General features: G+C 27.9%; 1 protein-coding gene and 1 long non-coding RNA gene across 4 annotated transcripts in view; one reads left to right on the top strand and one right to left on the bottom strand.

The window, feature by feature from the left end:
- The window catches only part of LOC129913174 (protein FAM107B), a 71,231-nt gene that overhangs the window by 40,754 nt on the left and 10,793 nt on the right, over window positions 1-19,684 (top strand). For all 3 annotated transcript variants that reach the window (XM_055991723.1, XM_055991725.1, XM_055991724.1), the window contains one exon: window positions 13,052-13,130. In XM_055991723.1, the coding sequence (XP_055847698.1) occupies window positions 13,052-13,130 (79 nt within the window). The remainder of the gene's footprint in view (window positions 1-13,051; window positions 13,131-19,684) is intronic.
- LOC129913176 (uncharacterized) lies at window positions 4,236-4,796 on the bottom strand. Its single transcript, XR_008771996.1, has 3 exons — window positions 4,605-4,796; window positions 4,419-4,499; window positions 4,236-4,358 (listed from the first exon to the last, which is right to left on the bottom strand). It is a non-coding gene; the product is annotated as an uncharacterized LOC129913176 (long non-coding RNA).

Genomic DNA, 19,684 nt, shown 5'->3' on the forward strand with positions numbered 1-19,684 from the left:
GTTCATTATTATTTGTCCAATGATCCTGTTCATTAAGATAATGAACGGCCGTTCATTAAAATCAATGAACGTTCATTAATTCTATGAACCATACATAATTTCATTCATAAAATTTCGAACTTGAAATTTCGAACATATTTTAATGAATCGTTCATTAAAACAATGAACAGTGTTCATTGATTTAATGAATACGTTCATAAAAAAAAATAAATGCGTTCATTACATTAATGAACGGATTCATAGAACTAATGAACCGTTCTTAAAAATAAAAATATCCGTTCATAGAATTAATGAACACGTTCATTAAAATAATGAACCGTTCATAAAAATAAAAAAAATCGTGCATAAAATTAATGAATGCGTTCATTAAATTAATGAACGCATTCATTGAATTAATGAACCGTTCATAAAAATAAAAAAAAAACCTGCCTAAAATTAATGAACGCGTTCATAGAATTAATGAACGCATTCATAGAATTAATGAATGCCGTTCATAAAATTAATGAACGCCGTTCATAAAATTAATGAACGCCGTTCATAAAATTAATGAACGCCGTTTATAGAATTAATGAACGCCGTTCATTAAATTAATGAACGCGTTCATAAAAATAAAAAAACCCGTTCATAAAATTAATGAACACGTTCGTAAAATCAATGAACACGTTCGTATTAATTTTACGAACGTGTTCATTAATTTAACGAACGCGTTCATTAATTTTATGAACACAGGCCTACGTTCCGTAACTCTTGCACCGTCATAAGTGCTCGAAAAACATTGTGAATTCGAATGAAATCAATTTTTTTGTACAAATTTCATTTTGATTCAAATTGTTTTTCTACAACTTATTTCCATGCAAGCGTTGTAGAACGTAGGCACTGTTTTCAATAAATTTAAAAAGTTAAATTTCGTATAGTCTTATTTCTTTGTCAAAGAATTTTTAATCTCCTGTCAAGAAATTAAAAAAATCAACTGACAAATAAATTAGTCATGGAAGCTTAGCTTTCTAAATTTATTAGGTCGAGATCTGTGAAAAAGAAAGAAAAATTAATGTGAATCGCCGTTTTCAATTTTTACAAACCTGTACATTCGGTTTTTCATCTCTAATCTTCTCCTTTCTGAAATCTTAAAGGTTAAATTAAAGAAATATTTATATTTACATTAACTCTTTTATTGTTCAAATAAACCAAATGAATGGCAGGAAAAATTTTATTACATTATTTTGTAGATTTATCTTCAGATAAGAAAGTGAAACAAATTATAAAAAGTGAAATTAAGGGAAATTTGAATCAAAATAATATAAGAATTGAAATTTTATGATCTCATTTACCAAAACTAGAGCATTTGTACATACATACATTTTTTATTTGGTGGGTGGGTATTCTCACCCATTTTGTTGAGGAAGGCAATATGGTCTTCTTAAGCTTGAATTGTGTTGCCTATCCAAACGAATGAATACTGCGAGTCCTTGATGGTATGTCGTATAACGTGTTTCCTACCATCTGTGTCTTTTTTTATAACTTTTTGGAAAGGTACAAAGTATCCATGCAGAGCCCAAAGTAATGCCGCATCTTTACAGTCTGAAAAAAAGCCAACCACAGAAATACCAAAATCAGTAAGGCTTTTAACAACAATTTGGTACAATAATTATATATTTATACATAGCTATATTAAAATGTATGATAGTGTATTTTTAAGTATAAATTTATTTTTACTAATCACTTGGAATAGTAAAAAATAATAATTACAAGTTCTACTTAAAAATATTTAAACTAAGCACGAACTTTCAGATGAATCTGCTGTTTTAATTTTGATTAGAACCTGTCGTATATTTTTTTTATTGACACGGTTATCAGTACAGAGAAATTTTCAAAAAAAAAATTTTTCATTGAAAAAAATTCTAAGTCCCAATAGTATGTTAAGTTTTTTTGGCATCGAAAATTTTCTAAGTCCCCAACTAAATTTTTTCATTGAAAAATATTCTAAGTCCCAAAAAAAGTTTTTCATTAAAAAATATTCTAAGTCCCAAAATAAGATAGGTTTTTTTGGCATCCCCAACAAAATTTTTTGTATTGAAAAATGTTCTAGGTCCCAAAGTGCCTAAAAGTCCTAAAAGTGCCTAAAAAAGTCATTCTTTTCAAATTTTATTAATACTCTACCGCATACGCTTCTTTGAGAAGAGAAAAATAAGCTAAAAACGAAGTTCAAATAATTTATTATGATTTTTTTAAAATATTTTATGAAAAATCATATTGAAAAAGTTAATTTATTCAAGTTTAAAACATCTAAGTCAATTTTTGGCCTGTTTGCGGTAGAGTGTCAATGATAATAGGCAAGTTTATTTCAAAATACTAATGAAAATGATTGTAGATGGTAATCCTAGTTTCATTTTTTCTCAATTTAGTATATCAAACTCAATAAACGATCAAAACCAACGCTTAAAAGTGCATAAAAAGTCATTCTATTCAAATTTTATTAATACTCTACCGCATACGCTGCTTTGAGAAGAGAAAAATAAGCTAAAAACGAAGTTCAAATAATTTATTATGATTTTTTTTTAAATATTTTATGAAAAATCATATTGAAAAAGTTAATTTATTCAAGTTTAGAATATCTAAATCAATTTTTGGCCTGTTTGCGGTAGAGTGTTAATGATTATAATGCAATCAAATTTTAAAATATTAATAAAAATGATTCTAGGCAGTAATTGTAGTTCCATTTCTTTGAAATGAACAGCATGTTTGTTTTAAGTTTATACAAACTTATTATAAAGTAAATAAAATAAAATAAGTAAATAAATAAAAAGTAAGTACATACCAGAAATTATTTTAGCAAGATTGGTGGCGGCTGGCGGGAGCAACGTGGTGGCTGGATGGAACGTGGTGTGGCAAATGACGACAACGACAGCGGAGGCAGACAATATGTGGCGGCAGCGTGGTGGTGGCAGCGTGGTGGTGGCAACGTGATGGCACTACATATAAATACATATATTAATACATACGTATATATTTATAAGATAAAATGATCAATAAAAATTATAAAAGTCATTCTATTCAAATTTTATTAATACTCTACAGCACACGCTGCTTTGAGAAGAGAAAAATAAACTAAAAACGAAGTTCAAATAATTTATTATGATTTTTTTAAGATATTTTATGAAAATTCATATTAAAAAAGTTAATTTATTCAAGTTTAAAACTTCTAAGTCAATTTTTGGCCAGTTTGCGGTAGAGTGTTAATGATAATATGCAAGTTAATTTCGAAATACTAATGAAAATGGTTGTAGATGGCAATCCTAGTTTCATTTTTTTTCAATTTAGTATATCAAACTCTATAAATGATCAAAACCAACGCTTAAAAGTGGCTAAAAAAGTCATTCTATTCAAATTTTATTGATACTCTACCGCATACGCTGCTTTCAGAAAAGAAAAATAAGCTAAAAACGAAGTTCAAATAATTTTTTAGGATTTTTTTAAAATATTTTATGAAAAATCATATTGAAAAAGTTAATTTATTCAAGTTTAAAACATCTAAATCAATTTTTGGCCTGTTTGCGGTAGAGTGTTAATGATTATAATGCAATCAAATTTTCAAATATTAATAAAAATGATTCTAGGCAGTAATTGTAGTTCTATTTCTTTGAAATGAACAGCAAGTTTGTTTTAAGTTTATACAAATTTTGAGAATGTCGTTTAACCCTTTGCTTCCTAGTGGTTTCAGCATGAAACCACGTATTAATTACTTTGTTAGTTTTTTTTTTAATAAAAAATGGACTTCTCCTTTTGTACTCTCAGCTCAAAACATTCCTTATACAATGTTATTACTAGTACAATCATTATTTTTTCATATTAGTGTGTAATTAGAAAATATCAAAACTTTTTTTCAAGATATTTGTATTTTTTTCCGGGAGCAAAGGGTTAAATACATTCTTCTGGGAAGGTATCGATATATATATAATATAAATCATAAAAAGTAGGTACATACCAGGAATTATTTTAGCAAGATTGGTGGCGGCTGGCGGGAGCAACGTGGTGGCTGGATAGAACGTGGTGTGGCAAATGACGACGACAGCGGAGGCAGACAATGTGGCGGATGTGGCGGCAGCGTGGTGGTGGCAACATGATGGCACTACATATAAATATATTAATACATTCGTATATATTTATAAGATAAAATGATCAATAAAAATTATAAAAAAGTAGATACATACCAGGAATTATTTTAGCGTGATGATGGTGGTGGCTGGCGGGAACAAAGTGGTGGCTGGAAGGAACGTGGTGTGGCAAATGACGACAACGACACCGGAGGCAGACAATATGTGGCGGCAGCGTGGTGGTGGCAACGTGGTGTAAGAAGAGCACTACATATATATAAATATATTAATACAATTATAACACATTTTAGGGATGAAAACACTTACCTTAAATTTTTGATGCATGAAACGACGTGATGGCAGCAGGCGACGGGCGGGCGGCGGCAAATGGGAAATCGAACAAATCTCCTATATATATGATAAAAAACAAATTATTTAACAAAATAAATGTGTACTTTTAATAAATAAATGCTTTTAAATAATAAATACTACGTAATCTAATGAAATACTCACTTTTTATTTTTGCTTCAGCTCTCCGCTGAATAGCTCCTCTTATCGATCAGACATTCACACTGTAACTGAATGGCTTGGGTTGGCTTGGGGACGCCGGCTACATCATTTAACGAAAGAAATTCTTTCGTTCTACGTATCAACAAGTAGTGTTCCCACTTTATTTTACGCGTTCTTTAAAATTTAAGTGTGAACTATGTGCGAAGAGCACAGTTAATACACAAAAGGTAATATCTTGTAAATATATGTTTTCAAAAATCGAATATCATAGATATTGTAAGAATATTGACAATCACAGTAAAAAAAAATAACTCAAAATTTTCTTCCATGTTGAAAGCACAAACAGATGAAACGACACCAAAAAATAAGTACTAAAGGGGTTTTCACATTCAACAACATTAACATCTCCTTGTGTCGTTAACTACTGTTCACATTGATACGAACGGTTGTTCAACCGAGATAAATGTTTGTGTGAGCAAGAAAACTTTGAAAATGAGAACAAAACACAAAACTACTTAATATGTACAAACACAAAAAAATACACAAGGTAATAAGCCCCGTCTTATTTGATTCCCCAACTCGGTTAAAAAAAAATGATATTTCGACACCTGTCAAATGTGGTCTCAAAACATTTTATTCTCATACTCATAAAAAGGGTTATTTTGAAACCTGCAAACTGAATAAAATTATTACTTTAGTAAAAAGTTTAATGATATGAAAATCTTGTTCATAATTTGATACACTTTTTAAAAGTGTGATCACTGCAACATGCAAGTTGCCCTTCGTTAAATTTTAATGAACGGTTCATTAAATGAATGAACACGTTCCTAAATCTATGAACACACTCATAAAATTCATGAACACGCTCACTTCCACAATAAATGTATTCTTTAAATGATATGAAAACCTTGTCCATAATTTGATACACTTTTTAAAAGTGTGATTACTGAAACATGCAAGTTGCCCTTCGTTAAGTTTTGATTAACTATACATTGAATTTATGAACGGTTCATTAAATCAATGAACACGTTCATTAAATATATGAACACGTTCATTAAATCTATGAACACGTTCATTAAATTCATGAACACGCTCACTTCGACAGTAAATGTATTCGTTAAATATGAATCTTAACGAATAATTGAAATAATGAATGGTTCATTAAAATAATGAATGGTTTATTAAGTTTTGGCGCCTTTTTAAAAAGAAGAAAAAAAGATTTATTTTATTTTCGTCATATCTTTTCTATTTTTGCTTTTTTTGAAAAATTGTCATATATAAAAGTTGTAGATTTTTTAATTTCCGACAGAATTTATTAAATAAGTTTTTTTGATTTTCGCTTTCGTTTAGAAGTTATAGCGACTTTTGTGAAAAAAAAAAAACATCTCTCAAACAAAAAGACATGAAATTTTTACTTTTTTCGTCATAACTTTTTTATTTTTGCTTTTTTTGAAAAATTGTCAGATATAAAAGTTGTAGATTTTTTAATTTCCAACAGAATTTATTAAATAAGTTTTTTTGATTTTCGCTTTCGTTTAGAAGTTATAGCGACTTTTGTGAAAAAAAAAAACATCTCTCAAACAAAAAGACATGAAATTTTTCCTTTTTTCGTCATAACTTTTTTATTTTTGCTTTTTTTGAAAAATTGTCAGATATAAAAGTTGTAGATTTTTTAATTTCCGACAAAATATATTAAATAAGTTTTTTTGATTTTCGCTTTCGTTTAGAAGTTATAGCGACTTTTGTGAAAAAAAAACATCTCTCAAACAAAAAGACATGAAATTTTTACTTTTTTCGTCATAACTTTTTTATTTTTGCTTTTTTTGAAAAATTGTCAGATATAAAAGTTGTAGATTTTTTAATTTCCGACAGAATTTATTAAATAAGTTTTTTTGATTTTCGCTTTCGTTTAGAAGTTATAGCGACTTTTGTGAAAAAAAAACATCTCTCAAACAAAGACATGAAATTTTTAATTTTTTCGTCATAACTTTTTTATTTTTGCTTTTTTTGAAAAATTGTCATATATAAAAGTTGTAGATTTTTTAATTTCCGACAGAATTTATTAAATAAGTTTTTTTGATTTTCGCTTTCGTTTAGAAGTTATAGCGACTTTTGTGAAAAAAAAAACATCTCTCAAACAAAAAGACATGAAATTTTTACTTTTTTCGTCATAACTTTTTTATTTTTGCTTTTTTTGAAAAATTGTCAGATATAAAAATTTTTACTTTTTTCGTCATAACTTTTTTATTTTTGCTTTTTTTGAAAAATTGTCAGATATAAAAGTTGTAGATTTTTTAATTTCCGACAGAATATATTAAATAAGTTTTTTTGATTTTCGCTTTCGTTTAGAAGTTATAGCGACTTTTGTGAAAAAAACATCTCTCAAAGACATGAAATTTTTACTTTTTTCGTCATAACTTTTTTATTTTTGCTTTTTTTGAAAAATTGTCAGATATAAAAGTTGTAGATTTTTTAATTTCCGACAGAATGTATTAAATAAGTTTTTTTGATTTTCGCTTTCGTTTAGAAGTTATAGCGACTTTTGTGAAAAAAAAAAACATCTCTCAAACAAAAAGACATGAAATTTTTCCTTTTTTCGTCATAACTTTTTTATTTTTGCTTTTTTTGAAAAATTGTCAGATATAAAAGTTGTAGATTTTTTAATTTCCGACAAAATATATTAAATAAGTTTTTTTGATTTTCGCTTTCGTTTAGAAGTTATAGCGACTTTTGTGAAAAAAAAACATCTCTCAAACAAAAAGACATGAAATTTTTACTTTTTTCGTCATAACTTTTTTATTTTTGCTTTTTTTGAAAAATTGTCATATATAAAAGTTGTAGATTTTTTAATTTCCGACAGAATTTATTAAATAAGTTTTTTTGATTTTCGCTTTCGTTTAGAAGTTATAGCGACTTTTGTGAAAAAAAAACATCTCTCAAACAAAGACATGAAATTTTTAATTTTTTCGTCATAACTTTTTTATTTTTGCTTTTTTTGAAAAATTGTCATATATAAAAGTTGTAGATTTTTTAATTTCCGACAGAATTTATTAAATAAGTTTTTTTGATTTTCGCTTTCGTTTAGAAGTTATAGCGACTTTTGTGAAAAAAAAAACATCTCTCAAACAAAAAGACATGAAATTTTTACTTTTTTCGTCATAACTTTTTTATTTTTGCTTTTTTTGAAAAATTGTCAGATATAAAAATTTTTACTTTTTTCGTCATAACTTTTTTATTTTTGCTTTTTTTGAAAAATTGTCAGATATAAAAGTTGTAGATTTTTTAATTTCCGACAGAATATATTAAATAAGTTTTTTTGATTTTCGCTTTCGTTTAGAAGTTATAGCGACTTTTGTGAAAAAAACATCTCTCAGACATGAAATTTTTACTTTTTTCGTCATAACTTTTTTATTTTTGCTTTTTTTGAAAAATTGTCAGATATAAAAGTTGTAGATTTTTTAATTTCCGACAGAATGTATTAAATAAGTTTTTTTGATTTTCGCTTTCGTTTAGAAGTTATAGCGACTTTTGTGAAAAAAACATCTCTCAAACAAAAAGACATGAAATTTTTACTTTTTTCGTCATATCTTTTCTATTTTTGCTTTTTTTGAAAAATTTTCATATATAAAAGTTGTAGATTTTTTAATTTCCGACAGAATATATTAAATAAGTTTTTTTGATTTTCGCTTTCGTTTAGAAGTAATAGCGACTTTTGCAAAATAAAACATCTCACAAACATTGAATTAGTGAATGTGTATTGATTCTAATGAATGGCGTTCATTGTTTTAACGAACAGGTTCATAGAATCTTTTATCAAAAATTTTCTCGGATATTTATGAACGGCTGTTCATTGAATTAATGAATGGTTCATTGATTTTAATGAATGGCGTTCATTGTTTTAACGAACAGGTTCATAGAATCTTTTATCAAAAAGTGTATCTGGTAACAGGTTCGTGTATCGGATATTTATGAACGGCTGTTCATTGAATTAATGAATGGTTCATTGATTTTAATGAATTGTTCATTGTTTTAACGAACAGGTTCGTGTATCGGATATTTATCTTTTATCAAAAAGTGTCTCCGATATTTATGAACGGCTGTTCATTAAATTAATGAATGGTTCATAGATTTTAATGAATGGCGTTCATTGTTTTAACGAACAGGTTCATTGGGATAATGAACAGATTTTTTTATGAACGGCTATTCATTGAATTAATGAACGTTCATAGATTTTAATGAATGGTATTCATTGTCTTAATGTACAGGTTCATTAATTCAATGAATAGCCGTTCATAAAAAAAATTTCAGACAAAAACGGATTTTAATGAACGAGATTAATGAACATTCATAGGTTCATAATTTTATTTTTAATGAATCGTTCATTGAATTAAGGGATGGTGCATTAATTCCGTGAACCGTACATTAATTTCAAGTTAATGAACGCCGTTCATAAATTTTATGTACAATTTTTTTTTCAGTGTAGCAAAAACTGATTTTAATTTTGTTATCTGTTCTAGAATATGTTAAAATACCATTAATTTGTTTTTGTTTTAACCGAGATTTTCTAGATTCGGGTCTATTACTAAGGCCCATTGATGTTAAGCATGTTTAAACTAGACTGTGTTAACGTCTTTAAGTTCAAAATATTTTCTTTAAAGAACACGTTACAAAATTTAAATCAGTTGATTAGAATTTTTTCTATGGCGTAGGCCCAAAGGTCATATATTGTACCAGATTTCAGGGAAATTGAAAGTTTAAAATATTCCGTTTTAAAATTTTCAAACCGTTCTAGGCTCCGAGAAAAGTATTTTTTGATTTTGTTTATTTTTTTTTTTGTAGTGTTTTTTTTTTTTTGTGTTGTGTTCTTTTTATTAAATATTTTTAAAAAAATTTTAATAAACTTTTTATGAAATTTCTTAACGCATCATGTGCAAATCACCCTATTCGGTTTATCACTGAGTAAGTCGAATATGATTGAAATAATGTCAAGGTAGACAATAGAGTCAAAAATGTATCCTCGGCTAAATTTTTAACCCAATTCACACACGGCCTTAATTCTCCTTTTAGATTTGAAACAACAAATGTAAAGCACTAGAAACATATCGTCGGAGCTACGCCAGTCACCAAAGTGCATATGAATTCTTATGTTATTTTTTAAAATGTTGTTTTATAGCAATTTGAATTTAACAAAACAGTGTTTTTTCAGATTAAAAAAAAAAGACAAACACAATTAGCTGCGTGTTAAACAAAAAAAAAATAAACAACATTCTAGGAAATACATTTTGTATAATTTTTGCTTGTTTTTTGCTCTAAAAAACCTTGTTTTGTTGATTTAAAATTGCAATATCTCTTCTTCTAAATTCAACTTAGAAAACTTCAACACTTTTTTTTTTAAATTTGAATAACAAAGGCAAGTTTTTAAATAATAAACCATTGTCAAACCATACAAATTCTTTTGAATGAGCTGTTCTAAAATAAAAGTTGAAAATTGTATTTATTAAAACTTGTTTATCAGTTATTTCAAAAAATGTTTTTTTTAATGTTTAAGTGAAGGAATTGTAGAAATAAAAATCAATTATAGTCAGGGGAACTGAAATACTACTTCGAAGTAAAATTTGTTGGAAACTTCACAAGGACTGCATTTAATCGAAAACCACTTGGATTTGGGATGAATAAGTTACCAAATTCTGATAACCCTTACGTTGGTCTTTAAGCATAATTTCGTTTGTACCATTACTTTTTGGGACACCCAGTATAACATTTTTTGTTAACTCACATTCCTGTAAAAAGTGATAAACAAATTTCAACTTTTGCTGAGGATGAGGATGAGCTCCCCAATTTTGATTTTCCCATGGGTAATTCAAAATAAATTAACAAAATGAGGTCAGGAGAATGATTCGCAAACTTCAAGGACATGAGTTACATAAAGTCCTGAGAAGAAATTATTGTAATACACCAAAGTGATTTGACCTTGGCATATTCATAAATCTTGTATAATATTCATATAGGAATTGTAATCCTGTGTTAATATACAAATGTACATTACTCCCTTGAGTGCAATTATTAAATTCAAAATTAAGCGATATGATCACGCATTTTATAAACAAAAAACTGTTTAACACTCAAATGCCCGAAATCATTCGTCAGTGAAGAAAAAGATGATGATGACAAACACTCTGTTACGTAGCAAAACAGACGGCGTCATAGTTTTCAATTAAGTCATATTATAGAGGGGAATAAACCTAAATATAATTGACGTATTCTTAAGTAAACATTACGCTTATTGTTTTCACTTTCGCAGTACCTACACACACACACACACATAATATAGTAAATTATTATGTATACGATATAACGAAAGTAAAGTGAAAAATTGTCGCTCATTCATTTATTATTGGAATCAACCATTCAAGTCTATTATAAACCTAATTCAATAGAATTAAAGATTCAATGAGGTGCTGGACAAATCGATGTATCTATTTTATAATTTAAAATTATACATCTGCAACTTTGTTGTGTGTGTGTGTAAGTGTGTGTTTGCTTATGCAAATTTTTGATATTGATATCCCCGAGACAATTTGTCAACAATGTGCTGTGGTTAAAGATAGATTATATTTTTTTTTAAGAGAACGATCACTTCCAAGATCACTAGACTAGACAGTATTTGTATCGGAAAAGAGTTTTTTTTTTGTAAAAAATTATACATGTTGTCAGCACATGGTGCATTGCACAAGATACAAATTAAAATATGTGATTATTATTATTATTATTCTTTTATATTGTAACTTTTATAGATGATCTAGAAAGATGAATGAAATGTATTATTTAACTGAACGCAACGGATGTAATTACATCTGTTTTAGTTTAGTTTTTTTTGCCAAAATAAAGCTGAAAGTGTGTACATGTGGTGTTTTAATAACTAGCTTTTTAATGCTTACAATAAAGTACCGTAAACTAGGGTTACTTTACTTCATTCTTCAGAGTTTTTTTTCTTTTTTTCCATTTATATCCTCTTAATAAATAAATAATGAGGGTAACATTCTTCCTGAATTGAAAATACTGTAACAGTTGTCCAAGAGAGGATGTTACGTTGGTCCATCCGAAAATTTCGGGTTAATTTATCGGTCAGCATAATTCTTGACACTAATTTAAAAGATATCTTATCGATGTAAATTAATATAAATGTATTTATTTACACTATCGATAAGAAGATGAACATTTTGTTCAATAATTGAGTGTGTATTTAATTTCGATTAGGGTGTCTTAGGGCCATTTGAAAATAATTTATGTAGAACATAAACTTTTATTCCCTACTTTTTCCTTTGCATAAACTGTCAAATAAGGATTTATGTAGAACTCAAGTTTCGATTCAGCAAAAGGGTCTTAGAAGCTAGAACATAGTTGTAATTCACATTATTTGTCCACATTCACTGTGGCGTATACGTGCTTTTTTTTTAAATTTTTTTGGCCGCATATGCAAGAGTAGAGGAAAAGAAGCCGGTTGATCAAGGTAGAAAATTTAGGTTCATTCAATCTCGCCATATGACCCATTTATTTATAGTATTTTATATGTAATTCTAAATAGAATGCGATCCGCAAAAGACAACTCCAAAAAAGTGCATATGAAAAGATGAATATTTTTCGATTAGGGGTGAGCGGAATTAGAAGTAACAGCGTAAACAAACACTGTTCCTCTTAATCCTGCACCACACGTTCAACATACGTTCTAAATCAATACATTGAATAGCTTAACTTCTGAAAATATTCTCAATTAATGTGTAGGACTAAATATACCGATATTACATCATGTTATAAAATGTTGAAAATTTTAACTGTTGTGGAATGTATGTTGAACGTGTTGATCAACATAATGTGGACCCTGCTTTAGAAGTAAGAATTTCGGGAAACAGAAAAATATTCGTCTTTTCAATAGCTATCAGCTACTTCAGTTGCAAATAAGACAATAGTAAGGAAATTCTTAGGGTAATTCCAACAAAAAAAGAACTTTTGTAGCTTTTTTGTTTATTGTATTTTTGATCATTCTCTTAATGGAGAAGAGATATAATTCTGAGCGTCTTGTTTTGTGATGCATTTGTCTTTTGGCTACAATTGTGTGTTCATATGAGATACGTGTAAATTTAAGGATTTTCGTTAATTTATTTTTTGTGTAAAATTTCATTCAGGGCAAATTAAAACATTTTTATTTATTTCAGGGGCAAGTTGTAAGAAGTTATAATTACTTAATTTACTTGTTTAAACTGATACATGTTTTCGAAATGAGGCCCTCTTGTATTAAAATTTGCAATATAAACCTTTTTTATTTTTTATAAAAATATAAGTACCCCATCAAATTTAAACCAACTCAAATTATAGAAAAAACTATTACTTTAATTCTTTTATTATTATTTTAATGTATGTATTAATTTATAGTTTTGCATATTTAATTTTAGGAAAAGACTGAGGACATCTTAGCAAAAGCTTTAAAAATTGCTCTGGAAAAACAGGAAGCATACAGAAAAACTGAATTAGGTAAGTTTCGGCATAGTGATAAATCTTTGCACGATTGATTTTGACGTAATTTTTACATCCATTTACGTTGACAGTCTATAATAGTAGCGTAACTTGAGTTGAATATCTTTTAAACAGACATTCTGCTACAATATCATTGCTCTTGGTATTATCTTATCAGCTGTGTGCTGTGGTTTTAAGTTAAACAATTTATTTTCTTATTCTCGCGCTATTTTATTTGTTCCACTTTGTTTTTTTTTTTTCAACTCATTTGTAGAACACGTGTTCTTGATTGTTTATTTTCATGTATTCAAATTAGATAAATAAGCAAACTCTGCTAAATAAAGTCAATTTGTTTTGTTGTTTTTAAATTCAATACAATATTCAAGAGTGTATACTTTAGTTTAAATTCAAAGTGCGAACTAAAGTTGCATTTATTTTATTTATTAAATAATAAATATTGATTTGGCGTCTGAAAATGCGGCCAACCCTATTGAACCAGTTGTCTATTAATTTAATTCTCTATGATTTTTTTTTTTTACATTTCAGTAAGCGAGAAAACTATATCAGTATATAGAACAAACGTATTAATAAATTAGTTAAGATATTAATAAGGTGGAGAATTTATCGATTGTCTTCTTTCAAGACCAATAAACTATCGAAAAGCTAAACCTTTAAATTACACAGGTCGACAAAAATAAAAATATTTTTTGTGCTTGGGTTTAATTTGCACTTTTTGGGTTCATGGTAAACAAAACAATAGATAATCACCCTTTCCCCTCCTAAGATTTGCTTTTGTAGTGTTGGGAGCAAAAATACAATTTTCATACCCTGTGAGACTAACTCGAGTCTAATGAGCTATAGTGCAAGAACCGTGGATTGTTCAAAAAAACTGTAAAGGAATAAAATGTAGATAATTTAAAGCTCTACATTTTTGCCACAGCACTTTATTCGACTTAAATTATAAGAAAAAAGTTATGATGAATACAAAGGCTTCTTACTCAGAAAAACCCTGTTTTGTTGAGTTCAAACTGTAATATTTTTTTATCTAACTTTAACTTTGGAAACTTTTATACTTTTTTGAAAACTGCAATACCGGGACAAGTTTTCAAAATAATAAACCAGAGTCACACAATACAAATTTTTTTCGTCTTGTTGCTCTGAAATAAAAGTAAGAAATTGAGTTTTTATGAAACTCGGAACTGTTAATTAATTTGCAGAAAAATGGCGTATGAAATAAAAAATATTTTTGTTACTTAACTGTTTCTTATTGTTAGGCAATGTTTTAATGAAAGAATTGTAAAAAACAAAAATCATTTATGGGCAGAGGAAGCAAAATACTGTTTCAAAGTAGGGATTTTTCGAAATTTCACAAGAGCTGTAAGTATTTGGGATGAAAAAGTTACCAAATTCTGAGAGATAAGTTAGCCTATCAGCCCATTTCGTTTTACTCTTTAGACACCTTGTATATGTAACAAAATAATTAAAAAAAACTATGCAAACAAATTAATTTAACTTTTCAAAAAATAAAGAATTTCAATATGAACTAGTTTGGCTACAGTTATTTGTGTAAGCAGTTATTTTTGTATAATAAAAATACCATCAGAGTGAATTACTTTTACCATAAATATTGAAAATAGGAGGTATCAAATAATGCCTCAAGCTCTCATTTGACAAAAATTCGAACAAAACGAAAATTTCTATTTAATTTTTCTTTTTTCTTCTTAAATTTCCTTTTTTTTTATTTTTCTGAATATGGATATGGATACAGCATTAAAATGAAGAAAACAAAACAAAAATCAGCCAAATCGGTTAAGGCGTTCTCGAGTTTTTGCCAAAATTACGCACGACAATTTTTGTAAAAGACAGATTTACTTGAAAACTGGAAATTGCTCTGCTGACCTCAAAAGCAAATTAAAAAAATAAATAACAAAATATTCTCCAGATGAGTATCAATATATCTATCATAATTTCATAGTCACAACCCAAGCACAAATTTCGTGTTGACCTGTGTTATCGATTCGTATTTTTAAAGTGGGTCTTGGACAGAACACAAAAACCAAAACAAAAAAGAGTTTAGAAACGTTTTGATTCTACGAGTTCGGAATATATGTACCTATAGGTTTTTGAAGCTGTAAGTTTCTATATTTAAGCCAAATGCTTTCTAAGAAAAAAAAAATTGAAGTATTCGATCGTTCAGCTTATTCCCTGAGCATGAATTAAATACAAAATAACCCCTGTTCTGATTTTCGCTCCGAATTGAATTCGTTACCGAAATTGATTTTCTCACAGATTTAAAAATGGTTTACAAAATTCTAAACGAAATGAAAACGTCAAAAAAAAATTAAAGTTATAGCGAACCCATATTATTTTAGAACACCACAATTCGCAAGAATTAAACACGAGTTGAAATGTGGAAGACTTCTTTTTTAAAAACTAAAGTATTGCTTTCGTAAACTAAAATCAGAACAGGGGTGAATGTCTTTTTGAGCTTCTCAAGAGAAAAGTTGCAGCAAACCATTATAACAGACCAAAACAAGTTTTTTGGCCTTTATAATTTTTTCTTCGCAACGCAACGTCGTAAAAAGGATATATTCAAAAATTCTGCTCACTTGGAATTTTTCCGCAGATAAAACCTTAAAATGTCTGGAATGGACATGTCCTGCTCTTTCCAGGGAACATAAATTATTTCAATTCTAAAAATCGGAAATTTTTGCATTTGTTTTCGTTTTCAGGTATTTTTTTGAAGTCTATAATTGTTCGTTCTGCATTATTCTGATAACGAAGAGACATATCGATATTAATGCTGATATCGATCAGAAAATTCAAATTACCACTTTTTAAAAGATATACCAAAGCAAAAACTGACTAAACCTTAATTTCGTTTGTGTTCTTTTTTAAAATTGAATATTGAATTATTGGTTTATGAGTAAACGTTCGGGTACGTCTGGTTTTTGCACTCAATAGTTTTAATACAAAAAACATTTTTATCCAATTTTGTTAAATTTACAGCCTATATTTACTATAAAAATACTTTAAAACACTATTTGTTTTTTGGGTCATGCATGCTCAAGTCTCAAAAGGTTATAACTAAACTGATCTAAAGCTCATATATACAAAGTTTGATCAAAACTGTGTCAGCACAGTACTAATGTACTAATTTCCGTCTAGATCACAAAAACATCAAATCAATGTTTCCCATAGGTACTTTGCTTTTAGTTGATATGATTTCGATGTTAATTCAATTTTTAAACCAAATGCAAGTTTATGGAACACATAAATCTTCATTTGAAACCCCACCTAGATGAGTGGTTTATTATCAAACCATTTTGTATCAAAACAAAACAAAAAAATGCAACGCAAACAAACGTGTGCTACTCATATAAGTATAAAGCATTGCAATTGCCATAACAATTGTAACTAGTAGCGGAATTTCAACTAAACGTCTTGTGATATTTTTTCTATTTCATGTGTGTTTCATTTTTAATTTTGTATTTACTTTCATGATATATGTATTGTTGCCTTGTTTTGTGTAAACCATAAACAGTATAAAGTAAATATTCCAAATTAGGCCATCATTCAGCGTATTGTTATTGCGTGAAATAATCATTGAAGTGTATAGTAGTATAACACAAAAACAGCAGCAATAGCAAAATAAAAATGTTATGTAATACATCTCCCTAGATAAACATTCATGAGATTTAGAAATAAAAAATACATATATGTACAGTATAAAATTTCTCAAATAAAATTCGAGCAATTTCCTTGCAATCTGATGTCCCATGATAAAATTACAACATTTTGTTTAAAAGGTGTCATGGTTTCTCGGCCTTAAATGTTTAATTGAAATCAGGTTCACTGCACATTAACGTATTCATATAAAGCTTTCAGTAATATAATGGAATGGCTAAAATTTACAATTAACACTCTCATTTACCTTTGAGAGTAGTAAACATTTTTTTTTTGCAATTCATACGACCAAATATGTATATTAAAAGGATTTCTACTATCCTACTCGTATTGTATAGTCTCGTAAAGTAATCATTTATGTATCTAGGTAATAGTTATATGAAAAACAAGTAAAGATTTGTTTCGATTTTTTCTTGTGACACCTATGTTATTTTGCTATCAAGGCAAAGTACAATTAAATGAACAAATAATAATGTGGATTGTAGATCTTTAATTTTACTGTCGAACAAGGTAAAGGTTCATCAATACACAATTATTACTTTTATTATTTGAAATTCTATTTTGTGCTGCAATGAACTTAATAAACACTGCCTCTTTTCATACTAGGAAATCGAATTTCGGTATTATAATACATATTAAATATATATAATTTATTAATTATAACATTATAATATTCTAAAAGTTGTTGAGAAATTGTACATATGTATAAACACTTTGGATTTTTTTGCATTGAGGTGTTAATCTTTCCTTTTGGATGAAGCACAGACACTTCCTAGGAACGCAAATATATAACACTTCCGTCGGTCTACGTACAAAGTGCAACAATCGAAGACAACTTAGTCATAAATTAATTTTAATTATTTTGTGTTTAATAATAAAAAAAGCGGAAGCCGAACCAATTCATCAAAAATTTTTGGAGTTCATTTTACACAGACGGAAATTTTTATTTTATCACATTTGATTGTCACAAATGTGACTATCACCGACAACCTTATGCGATATTACCTAAGGGCTTAAGCACGAATGATTTGTGATATGTTCTGTACATTGTACATCGAAAGCCCATTTCTAAGTTGTAAAAATATCAATAAAAAAAAAATGCTTTTCAAATTAAAACAAAAAATATTTATTGCAAATAAAAAAATTTCCATTTAAAACAAATATTGCAACCAAATATATTTTCCATTAAAAAAAAAATTTATTGAAAAAAAAAATAAATTTTCGAGAAAAAACTAAAATTGAAGTATGCAAAGTTTCAGAATTCCATAAAAACATCAGTACTAAATTTGAAGAAAATCTGTCTACCCATTTAGGCTGTGGAAATGTGTACAGATGGAGGCACGGACGAAACGAAACCCATTTTTTCGGACTTCTACATTATCGTAATGTTGGTTTTGATTAAAACTTCAATTTTTTTTCGAAACGAAACCAATATTTGTCCTATAGAGCAAGTAAAAACAAATTCGCATGAAATTGTTTCCCATGTGAAGGTAGTTTCCTTAAAGTAACTTCACTTAATATCGATACGAAATCAAAATCATTTTGCATCTGCAAATGTGAAAACCCTCGGATTTGGGTACTGAAACTAGATTATTCCTACTTCTGAAAAATTCATGTTTGAAAGAAGTGCAATTGAACTAGTTAAATTTTTCAAAGATACATAACAAGCTTTTGCTATTTCCATTTCCAACAATAAATAAGTATACAGTTTAAGACTGTCATTATTTCATCCCTTTGCTACTAAAAAACAAAGAATCAATAGCTAAAGTTCAACCCAGATTTTTTACACACGAAACCAACTCTAATACACTTAACCGTTTACCCAGAATTGATGTTAAAATTTTATTTGAACAATTTATTTGCATATATGTAAATATATGTATGGTAGCTAATCAAATGTAATCGATGGCGGCGGTAAAAATGAAAGCGCAAGTTGCTTTGAATATTTTCAATAATTGCATCCCTGTGTTGTTGAGAATTCATAACAAAAAGGAACAAGGAATACATACTTTTACTTTTTAAACCCCACATTCCCCAGCAGCAAAAGTGTGCAGTGCCAAAACAAAGCCCCTACTCGAAATCCAAACTGTTCATCGAAAAGCTTTTCAGCTTCTGCTTTCAAAATCAGCCAGGAAAAAACCAGGCATAATTTGAAGAGCGATGTTGCCTTGGATATGGCTTCATTGTACTTTATTGCCTGAGTGAGAGTTTCTATTATTCTCTCACGTGCTGTGTAAACTTCCAATAGGTTCTCTCCTCATTTTACTTAATTATTTTGCCTTAGTCTTATTTATGTCAGTAGGCTATGTAAAATACGTAGCATAAATCCATTGTTGCCATAATTAATATTTAAACCAACATCTCTTTATGATAGTAAAAAAATAAACCAATGATCACTATTAGAAACACAGTAAACGGTCAGAATTTTAAATATTTTTTTATTTTGAATTTATAATCAGATTCTAATACATTTTTTTTTTTCGGAAAAAAATGTTTAAAAAATGGTTGAAATTAATTAAAAATAATATGGACTACTGGGACGTACTTGATGTTATTGTTAAATTTTCTAAGCGTTTTAAAGCTTTGTATGCAATAATTCACAAAAGAATATTTTTAATTTGATTTTATAAGAAATTTAATAAATTAAAAAAAAAAATAATATAAAAAATGTCTTTAATCATAAAACTTTTAAAAAAGATGTTTTTATTTCTCAAACGATTTGAGGGAAAAAACACAACGTAAAATGTAATATGTTCAACGTTGATTTAATGTTGAAACAACTAACATGAAATATCTTTAAAATAAAATTGAAACAACGATTTTTCAAATTAATGCAAAAATTAAAATATTTTTTTAAACGCATAGGTACTTGATTTTTGTAGGAA

The sequence above is a fragment of the Episyrphus balteatus genome, chromosome 3 (assembly GCF_945859705.1).
Source record: "Episyrphus balteatus chromosome 3, idEpiBalt1.1, whole genome shotgun sequence".
NCBI classification, from domain to species: Eukaryota; Metazoa; Arthropoda; class Insecta; order Diptera; family Syrphidae; genus Episyrphus; species Episyrphus balteatus.